A 17,010-nucleotide genomic window follows, 5' to 3' on the forward strand; every position below is an offset into this window, starting at 1 on the left:
ATGGCGCTGCTGCTGCGCCCTGCCGCGCCCGCCCGCCCGCTGCTGCCGCTGTCTCCGCCGCTGCCCGAGCGGCTGCCGGGCGCCAACGGCACCCAGGCGAAGAGCCGCCCGCACGGCTGCGACAACGGGGCGCTGCTGGACCGCTTCGGGGTGCTGGTGCAGGCGCTTCTGGCCGTGGTGGCCTTCAGCACCCTCATGCGTAAGTGGAGCCCTTGCCTACCTGCCTGCCTTACACCTCCCTCTGACCCTTTCTCCTTTTACCTTTTCCTCCCCACTTTTCCTGCAAAAGACTCAGTGTCCTGGGTTCGAATCCCTCGCTGGGCAAAAAGGTTCCTGTTTTGCGCGGGGCTGGACTAGATGCCTCTCATGTTCGTCTTGGACTCTCCCGTTCTACGATTCTGTCTTTTCCTCCTTTCCCCCCTTTCTTCATTCTCCCTTTTCTCTCCTCTCCTCCGTTTCTGTTCCTCTATTCTCCACCCTCTCTGTTCTCCACCTTTTATTTTAATTTGTTTTTATTAAAGGATTTCCGTAGTTAACAAGGGTACATGCAACATCTCTGTTTTCCATTCGTAGAGTCCTTTCTACGGGTCAGTTGCATTTGGTGTGAGACACTGGTGTCGTAGATATTGTGAGGTTTAGGGTGGCAGGGGAGAAAACCTGGAAGAAAGAAGGCAATCTTTCATTCTTTTGCTTAGTATATGTTCGGAAACAAATAAACAGACAAATGAAAAACCTATCCTCCCAACACTGACACAAAAACTCCAGTTTTTATTTATTTGTTCCTCTCCCTCTCTTTTCCCCCTCTTTCTTCTCTCTGGTTGTTTTTTTTTCCTGTTTCTCATCCCTTCTTTTTCTTCTACTTTCCCCCTCACCTATCCTGCAAAGGTGGGACGCGGGTGGCGCTGTGGGTTAAACCACAGAGCCTAGGACTTGCCGATCAGAAGGTTGGCGGTTCAAATCCCTGCGTTGCTCGGTCCCTGCCCCTGCCAACCTAGCAGTTCGAAAGCACACAGTGCAATTAGATAAATAGGTACCACTCCGGCGGGAAGGTAAACGGCGTTTCTGTGCGCTGCTCTGGTTTGCCAGAAGTGGCTTAGTCATGCTGGCCACATGACCCGGAAGCTGTACACTGGCTCCCTCGGCCAATAAAGTGAGATGAGCGCCGCAACCCCAGAGTTGGTCACAAGTGGACCTAATGGTCAGGGGTCCCTTTACCTTTATCCTGCAAAGGTAGTTAGTTTGTCCAGGGAGAGCAGTTGAGTTATTGAGTGTTGCCGGAATCCCAACCTCCCACAGCAAGGCTCTGCGGATCCTTTCGAAAGGACACTTTCGGTGGAGAAGATGCAGCAAAAGGCAAAAGTCGGATGCACCGAAATCCCATATGCTTGAGAAGCACCTCCAACACCTGGCCATTCAACCTACCTTTTTTGAAGTGGTCTGCTCTTGCCCCTCCATCCTTTATCCCTCCTCAGAGTGACCCTTTCCAATCCACCTGCCTGCTGCCCCATCCTCCAGCCATCTTGCACCTCTGACTCCAAAACAGGTTCCCTACCCCCCTAAATATCAGTCAGATGAAATCATTAAAAACCTTGCAATCAATCAAAAAATCAATTAATCTAGCAGTTAGTGGGGTTTTTCGTAGAAAAGTGCTGGTAATTCCTGTCTTGATCGGAGTGTTGTTGGTGGCAGCACAAAATGATTGCCGCTGTCTCAAAAAAAGAGGTGATGGTACTCCTGAACAAAAAGCAGTGTGTGTGTGTTATTATCTTTAATGCAAGTATTTAGAAAAGCTGCACCTAGAATGTTAGGATTGTAGAGTTGGAAAGGACCCTGAGGGTCATCTAGTCCAACCCCCTGCGATTCAGGAATCTCAAGTAAAGCATCCATGGCAGATGGCCACCCAAAACGTTCAAGGAAAGAGAGTCCACCACCTCTCAAGAGAGACAGTTCCACTCTTGAACCACTCTTACTGTCAGAAAAGTCTTGATGTTGAGTTGGAATCTCCTTTCTTGAAGCCACTGGTACAAATTCTACCCTCCAGAGCAGGAGAAAACAAGCTTGCTCCATCTTCCATGTGACAGCCCTTGAGATATTTGAAGATGGCTCTCATATCTCCTCTCAAGTTTCTTCTTATCCAGTCTAAACATACTGAGTTCCCTCAACCGTTCTTCTTAAGTCTTGCTTTCAAGACCCTTGACCATCTTGGTTGCCTTCCTCTGAACACCTTCCAGCTTGTCAAAATCCTTCTTAAATTGTGGCGCCCAGAACTGGGCACAGTATTCCAGATCTATTTGGCCTGCCTTGTTGAGGAGTTCAGGTTAGACCGATGAAGGACTGATGGGCTGGAATTTTGATGTTGCATCTTAGTCTGACTGAATATTAGGGTGCCTTAATTTTGTCCTAATGGGCTCTGGCGTGACGTTATTATTATTAATTTATGTGACTTTATTAGTCACTTATCAGAAAAAGAGAAATCTCCAAATGGTTTATGTACCCTTGGCCTCCTAAAGGGTAATCTTAGCCTGTAATGACATCTCTTGGGCCTGTCCCAGCTTCTCCCCAGACATGAAAGTTATTCCTTTGTGCTTCTGTTTTAATCACTGAGGGCCATGGTGGAATCTTCTGGGGGTATCACATATTCAGGTCTGTCAAGAGGCCTAGAAACTTAGCTTCTGTTTAAGGCTTGGACTTGTAAGTAGCAAGAGCCGTTGCTGTTTTAAGGGGTCAAAAGTGAGGAGATAAGTTGGTCTCACAGCTAGGGCATGCATGCATCCTAAACCTGGATCGTAAACTTTGCCTATTAACTGAACGTCCTAAACATTTCCCCCCACCCAGCACCCCCTGGGTTTTGCTCTTTTGCCAGATGCGCCAAATCCATCCTAGCTGTTTGTCTTGCCATGTGTTGCTCCCGGGACTCCGCCACGCAGCTGCTGAGTCGGTTGCCTTGCATTGTTCTACAAAACTCAGCCATCTGGATGAGTGGCGTTGGTGAAGCTAAGAATGCAAAGAGGGGAGGGGGCTAGCTCATCGGCTGGGTGGGCCAGGACCCTGCGGGCAAGTCCTGTGTCTGCATATGTCCCTGACGGAGGGGTCTGTTTTGAGCTGGAGATGTGGATAAGCACAGAAATCCACCTCTTGCATGTGTTTTCCTTTTGTGCATTCCGCAGTCAGAGGCATTAAGAGCTTCTGAGTACCAATTGCTGGAAACCACAAGAAGAGGAGAGTGCTGTTGTATTTTGTTTTTTTAACTTTTATTGATAAATGCAGTGCTTACAAACATAAACCAGAACATTAAACAAACTTATGTTGTTGTTGTTGTTTAGTCGTTTAGTCCGACTCCTCGTGACCCCATGGACCAGAGCACGCCAGGCACTCCTCCTGTCTTCCACTGCCTCCCGCAGTTTGGTCAAACTCATGCTGGTAGCTTCAGGAACACTGTCCAATCATCTCGTCCTCCATCGTCCCCTTCTCCTTGTGCCCTCCATCTTTCCCAACATCAGGGTCTTTTCCAGGGAGTCTTCTCTTCTCATGAGGTGGCCAAAGTATTGGAGTCTCAGCTTCAGGATCTGTCCTTCCAGTGAGCACTCAGAGCTGATTTCCTTCAGAATGGATAGCTTTGATGTTCTTGCAGTCCATGGGACTCTAAAGAGTCTCCTCCAGCACCATAATTCAAAAGCATCCATTCTTCGGCGATGAGTCTTCTTTATGGTCCAGCTCTGACTTCCATACATCACTACTGGGAAAACCATAGTTGATCAAGCCACAGAGACAAGAGGCAAGAGCATTAGAAGACCAAACCAAACTTTGGAAAAAGAAGCCATGGCCTGCTTTATCGTCAGTGGGACAACTTGTAGTTAATTTGTAGTTAATTTGTTAAACTGCAGCTTAGTGTTAATGCACTAAGTAAGCGCTGCAGAGTGAACAGTCCTGTTCTACGCGGACTTGTAAATTTGGGTTTGAAATTTCACGTCGGTGGGTGAAGCTGAAGCAGAAACAAAGTGCCGCCGCCTCAGAGTTGCGACTGAAATTAATTTAAATGGTTCACAGAAGGACTCTGGGTCCCAGGGAGAATAGGAAAGTACACATACGGCCTCTCCAGATGTCCTTTTTATTGAACATTCATCATGATTTGTGCTCGTGATGTTATGTGGCAGTGATCTACGATACTGCTTTTAATCCCATTCGCACCTGTAGACTTTCCAAGGCGGTCGCACTGCTTTCTTCGTAATGAGTGTGCGTCCTGTCATTTCCTGCTAAAATCCTGTAACCTTTCATACCACAAATGTTCTGATTAGAGGGGGTTTTCTGGTCCTGCTTTTGTTGTGCTATAGTGCAAGGGTGCTGCTCCATACAGAAATAATGCAGAAGCCATTGCAGAACAGCCAACAGAGGAAATATTGAGGAAACATTGCAGAACATCTAACAAAGCAGAACAATGAGTGGAGAGTCTGGTATAAATTAATCACAAATGTGGTTTAATTGCATCAGTGATATGTTGCAGTATACACCCATCCTGTCCCCCCCCCCCCCCGCAAAGCAAGGAAAAACTAAGCCCAGTTGGAGTGGCCCATAGAATAAGGCTAAATAAAACTAAAGGTTTTTTAAAACTTTGCAAGGAAACCACCTATGGAAACCCATCATTCTGCCATTCCTCTGAAAGGAGCCCAGGGCAGAACTAAGGATTGGACCTCGTACAAAGGTGCTTCCTCTGTTCCTATAAGAACCTGCAAGGAAAATAATAATAAGAATAAGAATAACAACAACAACAACAACAACCTTCAAAGATCATTAGAGTTGTCATCCAGCAACATCCTGATTTAAGTTTTTCAGAACCCTCTCAAACGTACACAAGAAATACCATATTTTTTGCTCTATAAGACTCACTTTTTCCCTCCTAAAAAGTAAGGGGAGATGTGTGTGCGTCTTATGGAGCGAATGCAGGCTGCACAGCTATCCCAGAAGCTAGAACAGCAAGAGGGATTGCTGCTTTCACTGCGCAGCGATCCCTCTTGCTGTTCTGGCTTCTGAGAATATTTTTTTTCATGTTTTTCTCCTCCAAAAACTAGATGTGTCTTGTGGTCTGGTGCATCTTATAGAGCGAAAAATACGGTACCCCTTGTCATCTGAAACCATCAAATTTCAAGTGTGTGTGTTGTCCTCACGATGCCCTCCGTTGAAGATGCTGATTCCACAGCGGCATCCCAGAATTGCTTTGATGTGCATCTGACGCCCCCCCCCCCCCGTAACTTTTTAGGCCAAGCAAAATGAAATGGATCCCATGGCCCCCTTAAGCCCCCATAATCTTGGCTGGCGCTCTCCACTGCAGAGCCATCTCTGAATTAATGCCCTATTAAGCAGTTAATTATTTCTCTCTCATACTCCCTTTTATCTTTTAATGCAGCCGTTTTACTGCCTGTGATAATTACACCGTCTCTGATAACTCTCTTAAATCTAATGAGGCCTGACAAGACCTGCTCAACAAGGCTGCACATCATTAACTCTCCTCCTTTCAAAGTTGTCATCTTATCACCCTCAACAACTGTATTTTGTGTCATTTTCCAGAAAGAGAGGACCTGTGTGTGTGTGTGTGTGTGTGTGTGTGTGTGTGTGTGTGTTATCCTCGGATCTCCTGGCTAGCTAAGAACCAGATTCATCACTTCCAGGCTTCCTCACCCTGATTTGCTAGCAGAATCCTTCTTAGTGAAACCGACTTCCTGTGGCTTCTGCCATAAAACTGAATGGGTTCCCATTTAGTTCTGTGGGAGGATGTTGTTGTTGTTTAGTTGTTTAGTCGTGTCCGACTCTTCGTGACCCCTTGTGATCCTTGAGCCCAGAAGCCCCTGAAGCAAACCTTGATCTGTTGATGAATCTTTGTTTACTGTCCTTCTGGTTGACACTAAGAACAGAAGACCCTGCTGGATCAGTCCAGCGGCCCAGGATCCCTTTCTTGAGGTGGCCAAACAGATGCCCTGGTCCTGAATGGGGTAACTGTGCCCCTGAAGGACCAGGTGCGCAGCCTGGGAGTCATTTTGGGCTCACAGCTGTCCATGGAGGCGCAGGTCAATTCTGTGTCCAGGGCAGCTCCATCTGTACGCAGGCTGAGACCCTACCTGCCTGTGCGCTGCCTTGCCAAAGCGGTGCATTCTCTGGTTATCTCCTGCTTGGACTACTGCAATGCGCTCTACGTTGGGCTACCTTTGAAGATGACCAAGAAACTACAACTAATCCAGGATGCGGCAACTAGACTGGTGACTGGGAGCGGCCGCCGAAACCACATAACACAGGTCCTGAAATACCTACATTGGCTCCCAGTACATTTCTGAGCACAATTCAAAGTGTTGGTGCTGAGCTTTAAAGCCCTAAACAGCCTTAGTCCAGCGTACCTGAAGGAGCATCTCCACCCCATCATTTTACCGGACACGGAGGTCCGGCTCCAAGGGCCTTCTGGTGGTTCCCTCACTGCGAGAAGCATAGCTACAGGGAACCAGACAGAGGGCCTTCTCAGTGGTGGCGCCCACCCTGTGGAACACCCTCCCATCAGATGTTAAGGAAATAAACAACTATCTGACTTTTAGAAGACATCTGAAGGCAGCCCTGTTTAGGGAAGCTTTTAACATTTGATGAATTACTGTGTTTTAATATTTTGCTGGAAGCCACCCATAGTGGCTGGGGAAACCCAGCCAGATGGTTGGGGTATAAATAATAAATTATTATTATTATTTTACAGAACCGTCCCCCTGCCCTTTCTACAGCCATTAAAATGTTTGTCTTTCTTTACAGTAAAACGATTTAAGGAACCGAAAGGAGAGAGGCGACCCTGGAGAATATGGTGAGATCACTTTGTTTTTCCTTAAAAAAAAATAATTGAAAAAACCTCTGTATTACAGTATGTTGTAAGTCACTCAGAGGCTTTGTTGTGTAGCGAGCGACTTAAAAAGTTCAATATATAATAACAATGCGTTCCAAACTCTTTCAAGGTTTTACGATACGTCGAAGCAAGCCATAGGCGCCCTTTTCATCCACTTTGCCAACGTCTTCCTGTCTGACCTGACTGAAGAAGACCCCTGCTCTCTGTGAGTTTGGCTTTGCATGTGAAGGGACCTGGGTGGGCGTCGGGGGCTGGAGTCAGGCTCAGGTCAGCCATAAAGCACCCCGTGTCTGTGAAGTTAACTCTCCAAGGAAACCGAAACAGCTCAGGTCTAGTGATCACCACAGCTCTTCTCAGGAGGTCTTGCCCCAATGAGGCAGTTGCAAGGTGTTATATATGAAAAATGGTCCATCAAGACGTAAGGTCTTCTGGATCCTTAATAAAATGATCTTGAACAAGTTTGGTGAAATAGGAAAGCTTTATCGATTACGCTTGCAAGCTGGTAACCTGAGTACTGAACAGGCACACCGAGATACAGAAACCACAGCATGTCTTGTTTGTTTTTTTAACATAATATCATCCCATTTCCCCTGCTAATCATTGTACAAATATGGTCAAGAGCCCCCTTAGATTATTTTATTGACCCATCAGCAGAATATCTGTATTGCAGGGTGGTCTTCATTACCTACTCACTGACCACAAGTTGCTCTACTTTTGTGCCTTAGCCATTGTCTGTCCCTAATACAAGTTCAAGCCAGTTTCTTTATCTGATAAAGACAGGTATTAACCAACAGGCATAGATATGTGCGGTTCCCATGTTCATGTTCACAACTGCAAGCTACATCCTTTGTGTGTCTTACAATGTGTACCTTGCTAGTGTGAGATGTTTGGTATCTAGGAGATACATCACTTTTCTAATCTGTCTCCTTCATATCCTGGGGTTGTCTTGTGCTTACTTTTATCAGTTCTAAGCTGTCGGTTTCTGTACTCACTATTAGCCTAGCAGGCATCTGTACTTTATATGAGAAGCAAATAAAGCATAAAACAGAATCAATGTAAGGGTAAAGAATTGCTTAGAAGCATCTTATTCAAAAATAGCCAACCTATAGATTAAAAAGCAGAGACATCACCTTGCCAACAAAGGTCCATATAGTTAAAGCTATGGTTTTCCCAGTAGTGATGTATGGATGTGAGAGCTGGACCATAAAGAAGGCTGATTACCGAAGAATTGATGCTTTTGAATTATGGTGCTGGAGGAGACTCTTGAGAGTCCCATGGACTGCAAGAAGATAGGGCTGATTTCCTTAAGAATGGATAGGTTCTGAGTGCTCACTAGAAGGACAGATCCTGAAGCTGAGGCTCCAAGACTTTGGCCACCTCATGAGAAGAGAAGCCTCCCTGGAAAAGACCCTGATGTTGGGAAAGATGGAGGGCACAAGGAGAAGGGGACGACAGAGGACGAGATGGTGGGACAGTGTTCTCGAAGCTACCGGCATGAGTTTGACCAAACTGCGGGAGGCAGTGGAAGACAGGAGTGTCTGGCGTGCTCTGGTCCAGGGGGTCACGAAGAGTCGGACACGACTAAACGACTAAACAACATAGATTGAAATGTAGACTGTTATGAGTGTGCTCAAATAAATGTTTGGATAAAACATCTTATTTCATAAACAATGGAGAGGCAACAATATATTATTTCTCACACAATGTCCCCACGTTCCCACCACTCCCTAAGACTCCTTCTCCCCCTGGGTCCTTCCCAAGCAATCTCAGGCTCCTTCGCCTATTTTCTCATTGCTCCACCCTCTTCATTCCTCTTCGTTTTCTGGGAGACCGGGGAGAAAGGGAGCTGGTCCCAGGAAGAGGAAGAGACTCTCTAGCTTCAACAACCTGCCTCCACTCTGCCTCTTGGTCCCCCTCTGGTTCTGGACTGCTCTCTGCCACAGACTCTTCCTGCTCACTAAGCCCTGTTGCCTCTTCAGCTTCCGAGACCTTATCCCCGCCTTCTTCCTCTGACCACTCAATGCCGTCCCACCACCACTTCCCGGGCTCTGAGCCCTCTGTCACGGTCCGGTTCATGGGCGATCAAAGTCCTGGCAGGGAATGTCAGGACCGGGGAAAAGATGGTGGGGTGGGAGCAGGAATGGGGGTCCGGAAGCCAGGAAGCCAAGCATCCGAGGGTCAGGGAGCTGGGAGTCAAGAAGCCAAGGGTCTGAGGGTCAGGAAGCAAGGAGTCACAAAGTCAGGGGTCCGAGGATCAAGAAGCAAGGAGTCACAAAGTCAGGGGTCCGAGGATCAAGAAGCAAGGAGTCACAAAGTCAGGGGTCTGAGGATCAAGAAGCAAGGAGTCACAAAGTCAGGGGTCTGAGGATCAAGAAGCAAGGAGTCACAAAGCCGAGGTTCAAGGATCAAGAAGCAAGAAGTCCAACACAGCAAGGAAGGAAGCGTTTTCCTGCTGCAAAGAGCCAAAGGGAAATGCTGACCTTATGTCCCTTCCCAGGTCTTGCCACCAGGTGCTGTGAGTTACCAGTCGGCCTCATCTGTGCGGCCGCGCCTTGCCTCTTGAGAACAAACTTAGGAAGGCCCCAGTCCTGCAAAGTCCTGTTGGTCACAGTGCCTGGCTTCTGCACGCACACCTGACACCTTCTGCGGAATGTTCCCCAGCTGGTGCCTCCAACGCACCTCTTCGTCCAGCCAGCCCATAGCAGTGGGTCTATCTTCCGGGGCAGTGCATGTTTGGAACTGGGGAACACCCGGTGGAGAGTGATCTCCGCCTAAGTCAGGCTGCAGAGAAAAAGCAATTTGGTTCCGGAAATTCATTCCGATTGTGCAGATAAAATATAACAGATAGCATTCTGCAGGACGGGGTATTAGTTTGTGAAAACAGCTCAGATCCAATGATCCCAAGATGGTGGAGATGTCAGGCACAATCCTGGTGGCCCGGGCAACTTCACTTAGTAGCAAGTGGCCGATAGATGCAAAATGCTCCTGGCGCCTGGCTAATTTCGAACACTGCCCTTGATGTGTCCGAACCAGAGGAGGAGGAGAAGGCCAGTGGTCTAGGGAATGGAGAACTGGGTCCCTGGTGGGGCAGGTTGGCAGAGGGGTGTTCCATCCCCATGACTTCAGACACCAGAAAGTGTTTGTGTGGAGCCACACCTGACACTCTCCTGTCGTCAAGGAGCCTCCTTCGAGGGAGACGGCTGAGGGTAAATAGGATGCTGAGCTCCCAGCAAGAAGACAAGAAGACCCAGCGCAAGAAGACCTCAAGACCCAACCCACTTGAAGGAGTGCTGTTTGCTCACCCAGTTCCATGCTCACCATGCTAAGAGCTGTGCTAACCTGCTTTTTCGAAAGGACGGTCCAGGAGTTTGTTTGTGTCACTTGGTAGAACAACAGTTTAGCTTGTGCTTAGCTGGGTATCCATATCTCTTAAGTATATGTTTCACTTTGTAACCTGAGCCCCGCCCAGGTACCAATCTGATTTATGCATTAAAGCCAGGGTGGATAAAAATCAATTATTATTATTATTATTTTTTAGAAAAATTTAAAAATCAGATTTTATTTTTTATTTAAATCAGATATTTTAAAATTTAAATTGGATTTTTAAAATAAAAAGCTTTTGGAGGAATTTTTTTTTCCAAAGAGAGTTTTCTATTGAAGTTACATTATAGTTTAAAGTTTTTCATGTATGCTAAAACTCAGTCTAGGTTTTTTTGTTTTTTGTTTTGTTTAACCACATCAGTTAGCAAACATGGATACATATGCTACAATGTTATTGTTTAGTTAAATAAATTGTTTAAATTGTTATTAAGGAAATGATTATTTTTCTCCATCCAATAAAGTATAGCAGAAAAGTTGTCCAAATATAAACAGTTAACTTATTAAACCTCATAATAATTTCATGATTATCTGTCTGTGTATTTCTAATAGTATAACAAAATCAGTAATTTTTGATATAACTGTAAAAACTACTCTGAAAATCTATTATTACCAAAATTGAAACCTTCATCTGGTTGTCAATATTAATATGATACCAGCAAGAATGAGTATTTCTGTAAAAAGAAATGATTTAAATCAAGTCTTACTGACGAATAATTTAAATCCTGATTTAAAGTGACTTGATTTAAATCAAATCCACCCTGATTAAAGCCTTGGGCAGAAATGGTGGGAGTTTTGAGTGTGTTCTGGAGTGTTCACATGGATTTTTATTTTATTTTATTTATGTATTTACTTATACCCCACTCCCCCCCCTTCATTGGGACTCAAGGCGGCTTACAGATAAGAATAAGAACCGCTAAAAACAGTTGTATTTTTTTTATTACAGCTACCTGATGAATTTCATCCTGGACGCCACTTTGGGGATGCTGTTAATTTGGTTCGGTGTTAAAATGGTGTCCTGGGTTGTGGAGGGTCGGAAATGCATGCATCTTGTCTTCGGGGAGTATGGTAAGTCGAGACCAATCTACTTCAGATGGTTGGCGGTTCGAATCCGCACACTGGGGTGAGCTCCCGTTGCTCTGTCCCAGCTCCTGCCAACCTAGCAGTTTGAAAGCACACCAGTGCAAGTATATAAATAGGTACCATTGTGGCAGGAAGGTAAACGGTGTTTCTGTGCACTCTGGCTTCCATCACGGTGTCCCATTGCACCAGAAGCAGTTTAGTCATGCTGGCCACATGACCCAGAAAGGGAACCTTGACCTTGACCTTGGGCTAGTCACACTTCTCTGAAGTCTCTCAGCCCCACTCACCTCACAGAGTGTTTGTTGTGGGGGAGGAAGGGAAAGGAGATTGTGAGCTACTTTGAGACTCCTTAGGGTAGTGATAAAGCGGGATATCAAATCCAAACTACTACTACTACTACTACTACTACTACTCTTCTTCTTCTTCTTCTTCTTCTTCTTCTTCTTCTTCTTCTTCTTCTTCTTCTTCTTCTCCTTTCCTTAACTTGTTTTGACCCAATAACAAGGGACATGTACTCAAGTGAAGTTGTCTTCCTGCCCAGAATTATGTGGCAAGATTCAGAGAAGCCGGTTTCATAGAATTGTTGAGTTGGAAGGGGTACCACGAGGATCATCTAGTCCAACCCCTTGCGAAAGACACACCCTTGAAATTACAAAACACTGCTTAATTTTGGTCTGTTCTGAAATGGTCTTTTTTGTGGCAGCTTCTCCTTATGGTTCCACTGGGTGGCAGCAGTTCCTACCAAATGTGAAATCTAACTTCATGGACAGCTCTTAAACCTCACCTTGCCTGATGTGAGATAAATTGTCAGTCCTGATACTTAAAGAGCACCGCCCCACCCCACCCCCAGTTTACATTTCATTTTATATCGTATATACGACAGGGAGAGCAATTATAACAGGCAAATATTAAAAGATTAAAACAACACCACAAATAGGCATGCAAAATGAGTACAGTTGCGCAGGGGTTAAAGTAAAGTCCAAGTAAAGACTATTAGTGTTATCATGTTGCAAACACCTTTTTGGATGTTAGTAGGGGAGCTGGTGGGGACGTGGGTGGCGCTGTGGGTTAAACCACAGAGCCTAGGACTTGCCGATTGTATGGTCGGCGGTTCGAATCCCCGCGGCGGGGTGAGCTCCTGTTGTTCGGTCCCACCTCCTGCCCACCTAGCAGTTCGAAAGCACTCTTAAGTGCAAGTAGATAAATAGGTACCGCTTTATAGCGGGAAGGTAAACGGCGTTTCCGTGTGCTGCGCTGGTGCTGGCTCGCCAGAGCAGCTTCGTCACGCTGGCCACGTGACCCAGAAGTGTCTTTGGACGGCGCCGGCTCACGGCCTCTAGAGCTAGATGAGCACGCAACCCTAGAGTTGGACACGACTGGCCCGTACGGGCAGGGGTACCTTTACCTTTAGGGGAGCTGGTACTGTTCTTACTGGCTAAATGGAACGGGCCAGAAAATAGCATCTTCTGAGTTTACGCCAATAAAACTCAGAGACGTGAGGAGTTAAGAGTCCATTGTTTATTGCAAAGCAATAGGTTACAGTCGGATCGTTCTGCAAAACTGCAACCCCGCATAGCTGTCAACGTTTCCCCTTTTTAAAGGGAAATTCCCTTATTCCGAATAGGATTCCTTGCAAGAAAAGGGAAAAGTTGACAGCTATGCAACCCTGCCCGGTGGTCCAGGCAGTGGTATTTATAAAATTTCAAACAAAGCATTTCAGTTCCCACCAGTCATATGCAGTGGTACCTCTGGATGCGAACAGGGTCCATTCCAGAGCCCCGTTCGCAATATGAGCAGAACGCAAGCCACGTCTGTGCATGCGCAGGTTGTGATTCGCTGCTTCTGCACATGCGCGTGGCATCATTTTGAGCGTATGCGTGAGCAGCAAAACCCGGAAGTAACCCGTTCCGTTACTTCCGGGTCGTCGCGGAACCTGAAAACGCTCAACCTGAAGCGACTTTAACCCGAGAGATGACTGTACATCATTACCTCAATTCATGTTTAATACACATGCGCAATAAGCACTGGCAATTCCTGCTGATTAAGTTCTGATTCCCACCGTGTTCTGTTACATTGTGTTAGTGTGGATGTTGGGAACCTACGTGTAGCCATTTGCACCACGTAGCAACTTATGTTCTAGCTTTTGGCTGTATCTTTGTAATTCACATATTAGCTGTATTTCTGCCCCAATTTTGGGGGAGGCGGTGACGGCAACATGCAAAATCATCAGTTTCATAAAGCAACAGGTTATCTTAACTTCCCTGTTAGAAGTGCACTCAAGGATTTCTAGGGGTACACATTATCACATTTATTGTGGCCCTTTGGGCCACTGCCACAGTCAGATGATAAAGTATCATTGAGATTTCCCGGGCTTGTGAGGAGAGTTGTCTTGAAAATGGTGGCTCTGTTGTATGTGTCGTAAAAACAAACAAACCCAAATCATAAAAAGTGTCTGGAGGTTCTGTTGTTGTTTAGTCGTGTCCGACTCTTCGTGACCCCATGGACCAGAGCACGCCAGGCACTCCTGTCTTCCACTGCCTCCCGCAGTTTAGTCAAACTCATGCTGGTAGCTTCAAGAACACTGTCCAACCATCTCATCCTCTGTCGTCCCCTTCTCCTTGTGCCCTCTGTCTTTCCCAACATCAGGGTCTTTTCCAGGGAGTCTTCTCTTCTCATGAGGTGGCCAAAGTACAGTGGTGCCTCGCAAGACGAAATTAATCCGTTCTGCGAGTCTCTTCGTCTTGCGGTTTTTTTGTCTTGCGAAGCACGGCTATTAGCGGCTTAGCGGCTTAGCGGCTATTAACGGCTTAGCGGCTTAGCGGCTATTAGCGGCTTTAAGAAAAAGGAAACAAACTCGCAAGAACTCACAAGACGTTTCGTCTTGCGAAGCAAGCCCATAGGGAAGTTCATCTTGTGGAACGACTCAAAAAACAGAAAACTCTTTCGTCTTGCGAGGCATTCGTCTTGCGAGGTACCACTGTATCGGAGCCTCAGCTTCAGGATCTGTCCTTCCAGTGAGCACTCAGGGCTGATTTCCTTCAGAATGGGTGCAGTCCATGGGACTGTCAAGAGTCTCCTCCAGCACCAGAATTCAAAATCTGATGGTTCTAGTTCTTGCCAAAACCATCCTTGCTGAAATATCACATGGCAGTGAACTCAAAGCAGTCCATTTTCTACCATTGCCCTGCATAGCCTTCCCCTCTGTTCTACATGAAACATCAACCATCACTCGCCTCAGCCAACTCAGCAAAAACATCTCTTTCTGCCCAGGATTTCCCTGATTTGTGGCATTCTTTCTGAATTCCTGTTTTTTATCTGTGCTACGGCTGGGCGATATAGCAATATATCATCTGAAACCTGTTTGAAGGCCATATAGTAATATCGGTTTCGGAATTTTTGACCTGGCAATATGTCGCGAATCATGACGTGTGTTTGTGTGCTGTGCAAAAATCACAATGTGGGGAAAACTGTGAAGCGACCCAACCAAGCCGGATTTAGGTTTGATGATACTGAAGGTATTGGGGCCATTTGTATGTCCAGCTATCCTTTGTCAACAACAAATTGCCACTGGTTTTTGTGTTGAATATATGTTATCTGGTAATTTCTGGACCTATAGGGACGCGGGTGGCACTGTGGGTTAAACCACAGAGCCTAGGACTTGCCGATCATAAGGTCGGCAGTTCGAATCCCCGCAACGGAGTGAGCTCCTGTGGCTCTGTACCAGCTCCTGCCAACCTAGCAGTTTGAAAGCACGCCAGTGCAAGTAGATAAATAGGTACCGCTCCGGTGGGAAGGTAAACAGCGTTTCCCTGTGCTGCTCTGGTTCGCCAGAAGCGGCTTAGTCATGCTGGCCCATGGTATGGAAGCTGTACACCGGCTTCCTCAGCCAGTAAAGCGAGATGAGCGCTGCAACCCCAGAGTCGGTCACAACTGGACCTAATGGTCAGGGGTCCCTTTACCTTTAATAGGTATCTCAAGCCATTTGCACATGTTGCCATGCAACCAGTCCATGCAGAATGTAGGCACCCTATATATAGAAATGAGCAAAATGAGTAGTATTTTAGGGAGCAGGCTAGCAGGCGGAGCCCATTACTTACATCATAGGAGCCTACACAACACAAAACACTGTTGCTGTATGTAGGTTTTATTTTATTTGTTTTTTATCTTATATTTTGGAAATGTACATCCAGGTGTTTTTTCCTTTACATTTTTTGGGGGGCCCCAAGAGAGTGGGGCCCTAAGCTATAGTTTGTGTATCTTATACGTAAATCCGGCACAGCACCCAATGGCTCTACATTTCTCCATCCTTATTTCAGACATCGCGTTACATCAGCATATTGCGATGTTTCGTTGGTGACATATCGCAATGTTGAAAACCAGCCCTAATCAGTGTTTATAATACTCCTTCATGCTGTACCTTGGTTTTTATAACGCTGCTTTTATGCTCTGTTTTTGTATACATAGGTGGTTTAAAAAGAAGTGTTTAAAAGTGTGCACTAAAAACAAAATAAAGCCCAAGCACCCAGCCCCTAAGATTGCAAAGACAGGGTGGGCTTGTTGAAAACATGTGAGACTGTGACTGGTTAAAATCTCAGGAACTAGAAGATGAAGCTGAGAGCAAAACATTGGCTAGGACAAATTAGGGTTTCCGATCCTTTTCAAAACTTAAAAATATTTAGTTATTTGTCTCCTTTTCCAGGCAAAGCCAGTACAGCTGCCTGGGATGGGAGGGAGGGAGCTATAGTTTAGAGGGCGCCCAGTTGACTTAAGACTGTTCAAGCATCTTCCGTGATCAGGTTTGTGTTTGGGCTGTGGGAAACATGAGTCTTCTGTTTCAGTTGCTGGATTTTGAACCAAAGGCCTGTGTGTGTGTGTGTGTGCGTTTTGATTCTGGCCTGTTGTCATGGCGGCGTTCAAACATTTCCATCACAATTCCTTTTCCCCGAAGAGCAGCCAAAACGAGTTCTTAACCATTTTTGTTTGGCTTCAAAAAGAAATCATTCTTCCTCCCCATCTTCTGCTCTCCCCACCCCTACCCTCCATGGAGATTTTTGAAGCGTGAGCAATCAAGATAGGGAAACACCTGCCTCCTTTTAAAAACCCAGCGTCGTGAATTTGCTGGCAGGCAAACCTGTTTGCAGACCTTTGGAGGCTGATGGGGACACATATCTCTGTGTGGGACCATCAAAAGCTTTTTTTCCAGGCAATGCAGGGCCTCCTTGGTGGTGGTTTTCTGCTTGTTGAATGTCCTCCCTGGTGAGGTGCATGTCCTCCCCCCCCCTTATTAACATTGAGGTGAAATTAAAAATATTCCTGCTCACCCTGATATTGGGTTGCTAAACGGTGCTGTGTGTTGTTCAGCTGAGTTTTACTTTGATGCTGAAGATTATAGAATTGTTGAGTCGCAAGGGACCCTGTGGGTCATCTAGTCCAACCCCCTGAAATGCAGGAATCTTTCACCCAACGTGGGGTTCGAACCCACAACCCTGAAATTAAGAGTCTTGTGCTCTTTGGTCCCAGGCTCAACCCCCAGTCATCTGAACCCCACTCCCTCCTCATCTCGGCACCTAGACAACTTCACAGGGCTGTTGTGGAATTACACTGGAAGAGAGAAACATGTACGCTGCCAAGATCTCTCAGGGCAGGGTGTCACAGCCCGGTTCATGGGCGATTGAAGTCCG

The 17,010-nt window shown here is 46.3% G+C and overlaps 1 protein-coding gene across 1 annotated transcript in view; it reads left to right on the top strand.

Moving 5' to 3' along the window:
- Positions 1-17,010, top strand: part of LOC308596892 (store-operated calcium entry regulator STIMATE-like) — a gene marked incomplete at its 5' end in the record, with an annotated part of 43,594 nt that continues 26,584 nt past the window's right edge. Inside the window, 4 exons of the mRNA XM_081212196.1 lie at positions 1-199; positions 6,781-6,829; positions 6,978-7,073; positions 11,193-11,314. Of these exons, the coding sequence (XP_081068322.1) occupies positions 1-199; positions 6,781-6,829; positions 6,978-7,073; positions 11,193-11,314 (466 nt within the window). The remainder of the gene's footprint in view (positions 200-6,780; positions 6,830-6,977; positions 7,074-11,192; positions 11,315-17,010) is intronic.

This window comes from Podarcis bocagei (assembly GCF_964188305.1).
Source record: "Podarcis bocagei genome assembly, chromosome: 10".
Lineage (NCBI taxonomy): Eukaryota > Metazoa > Chordata > Lepidosauria > Squamata > Lacertidae > Podarcis > Podarcis bocagei.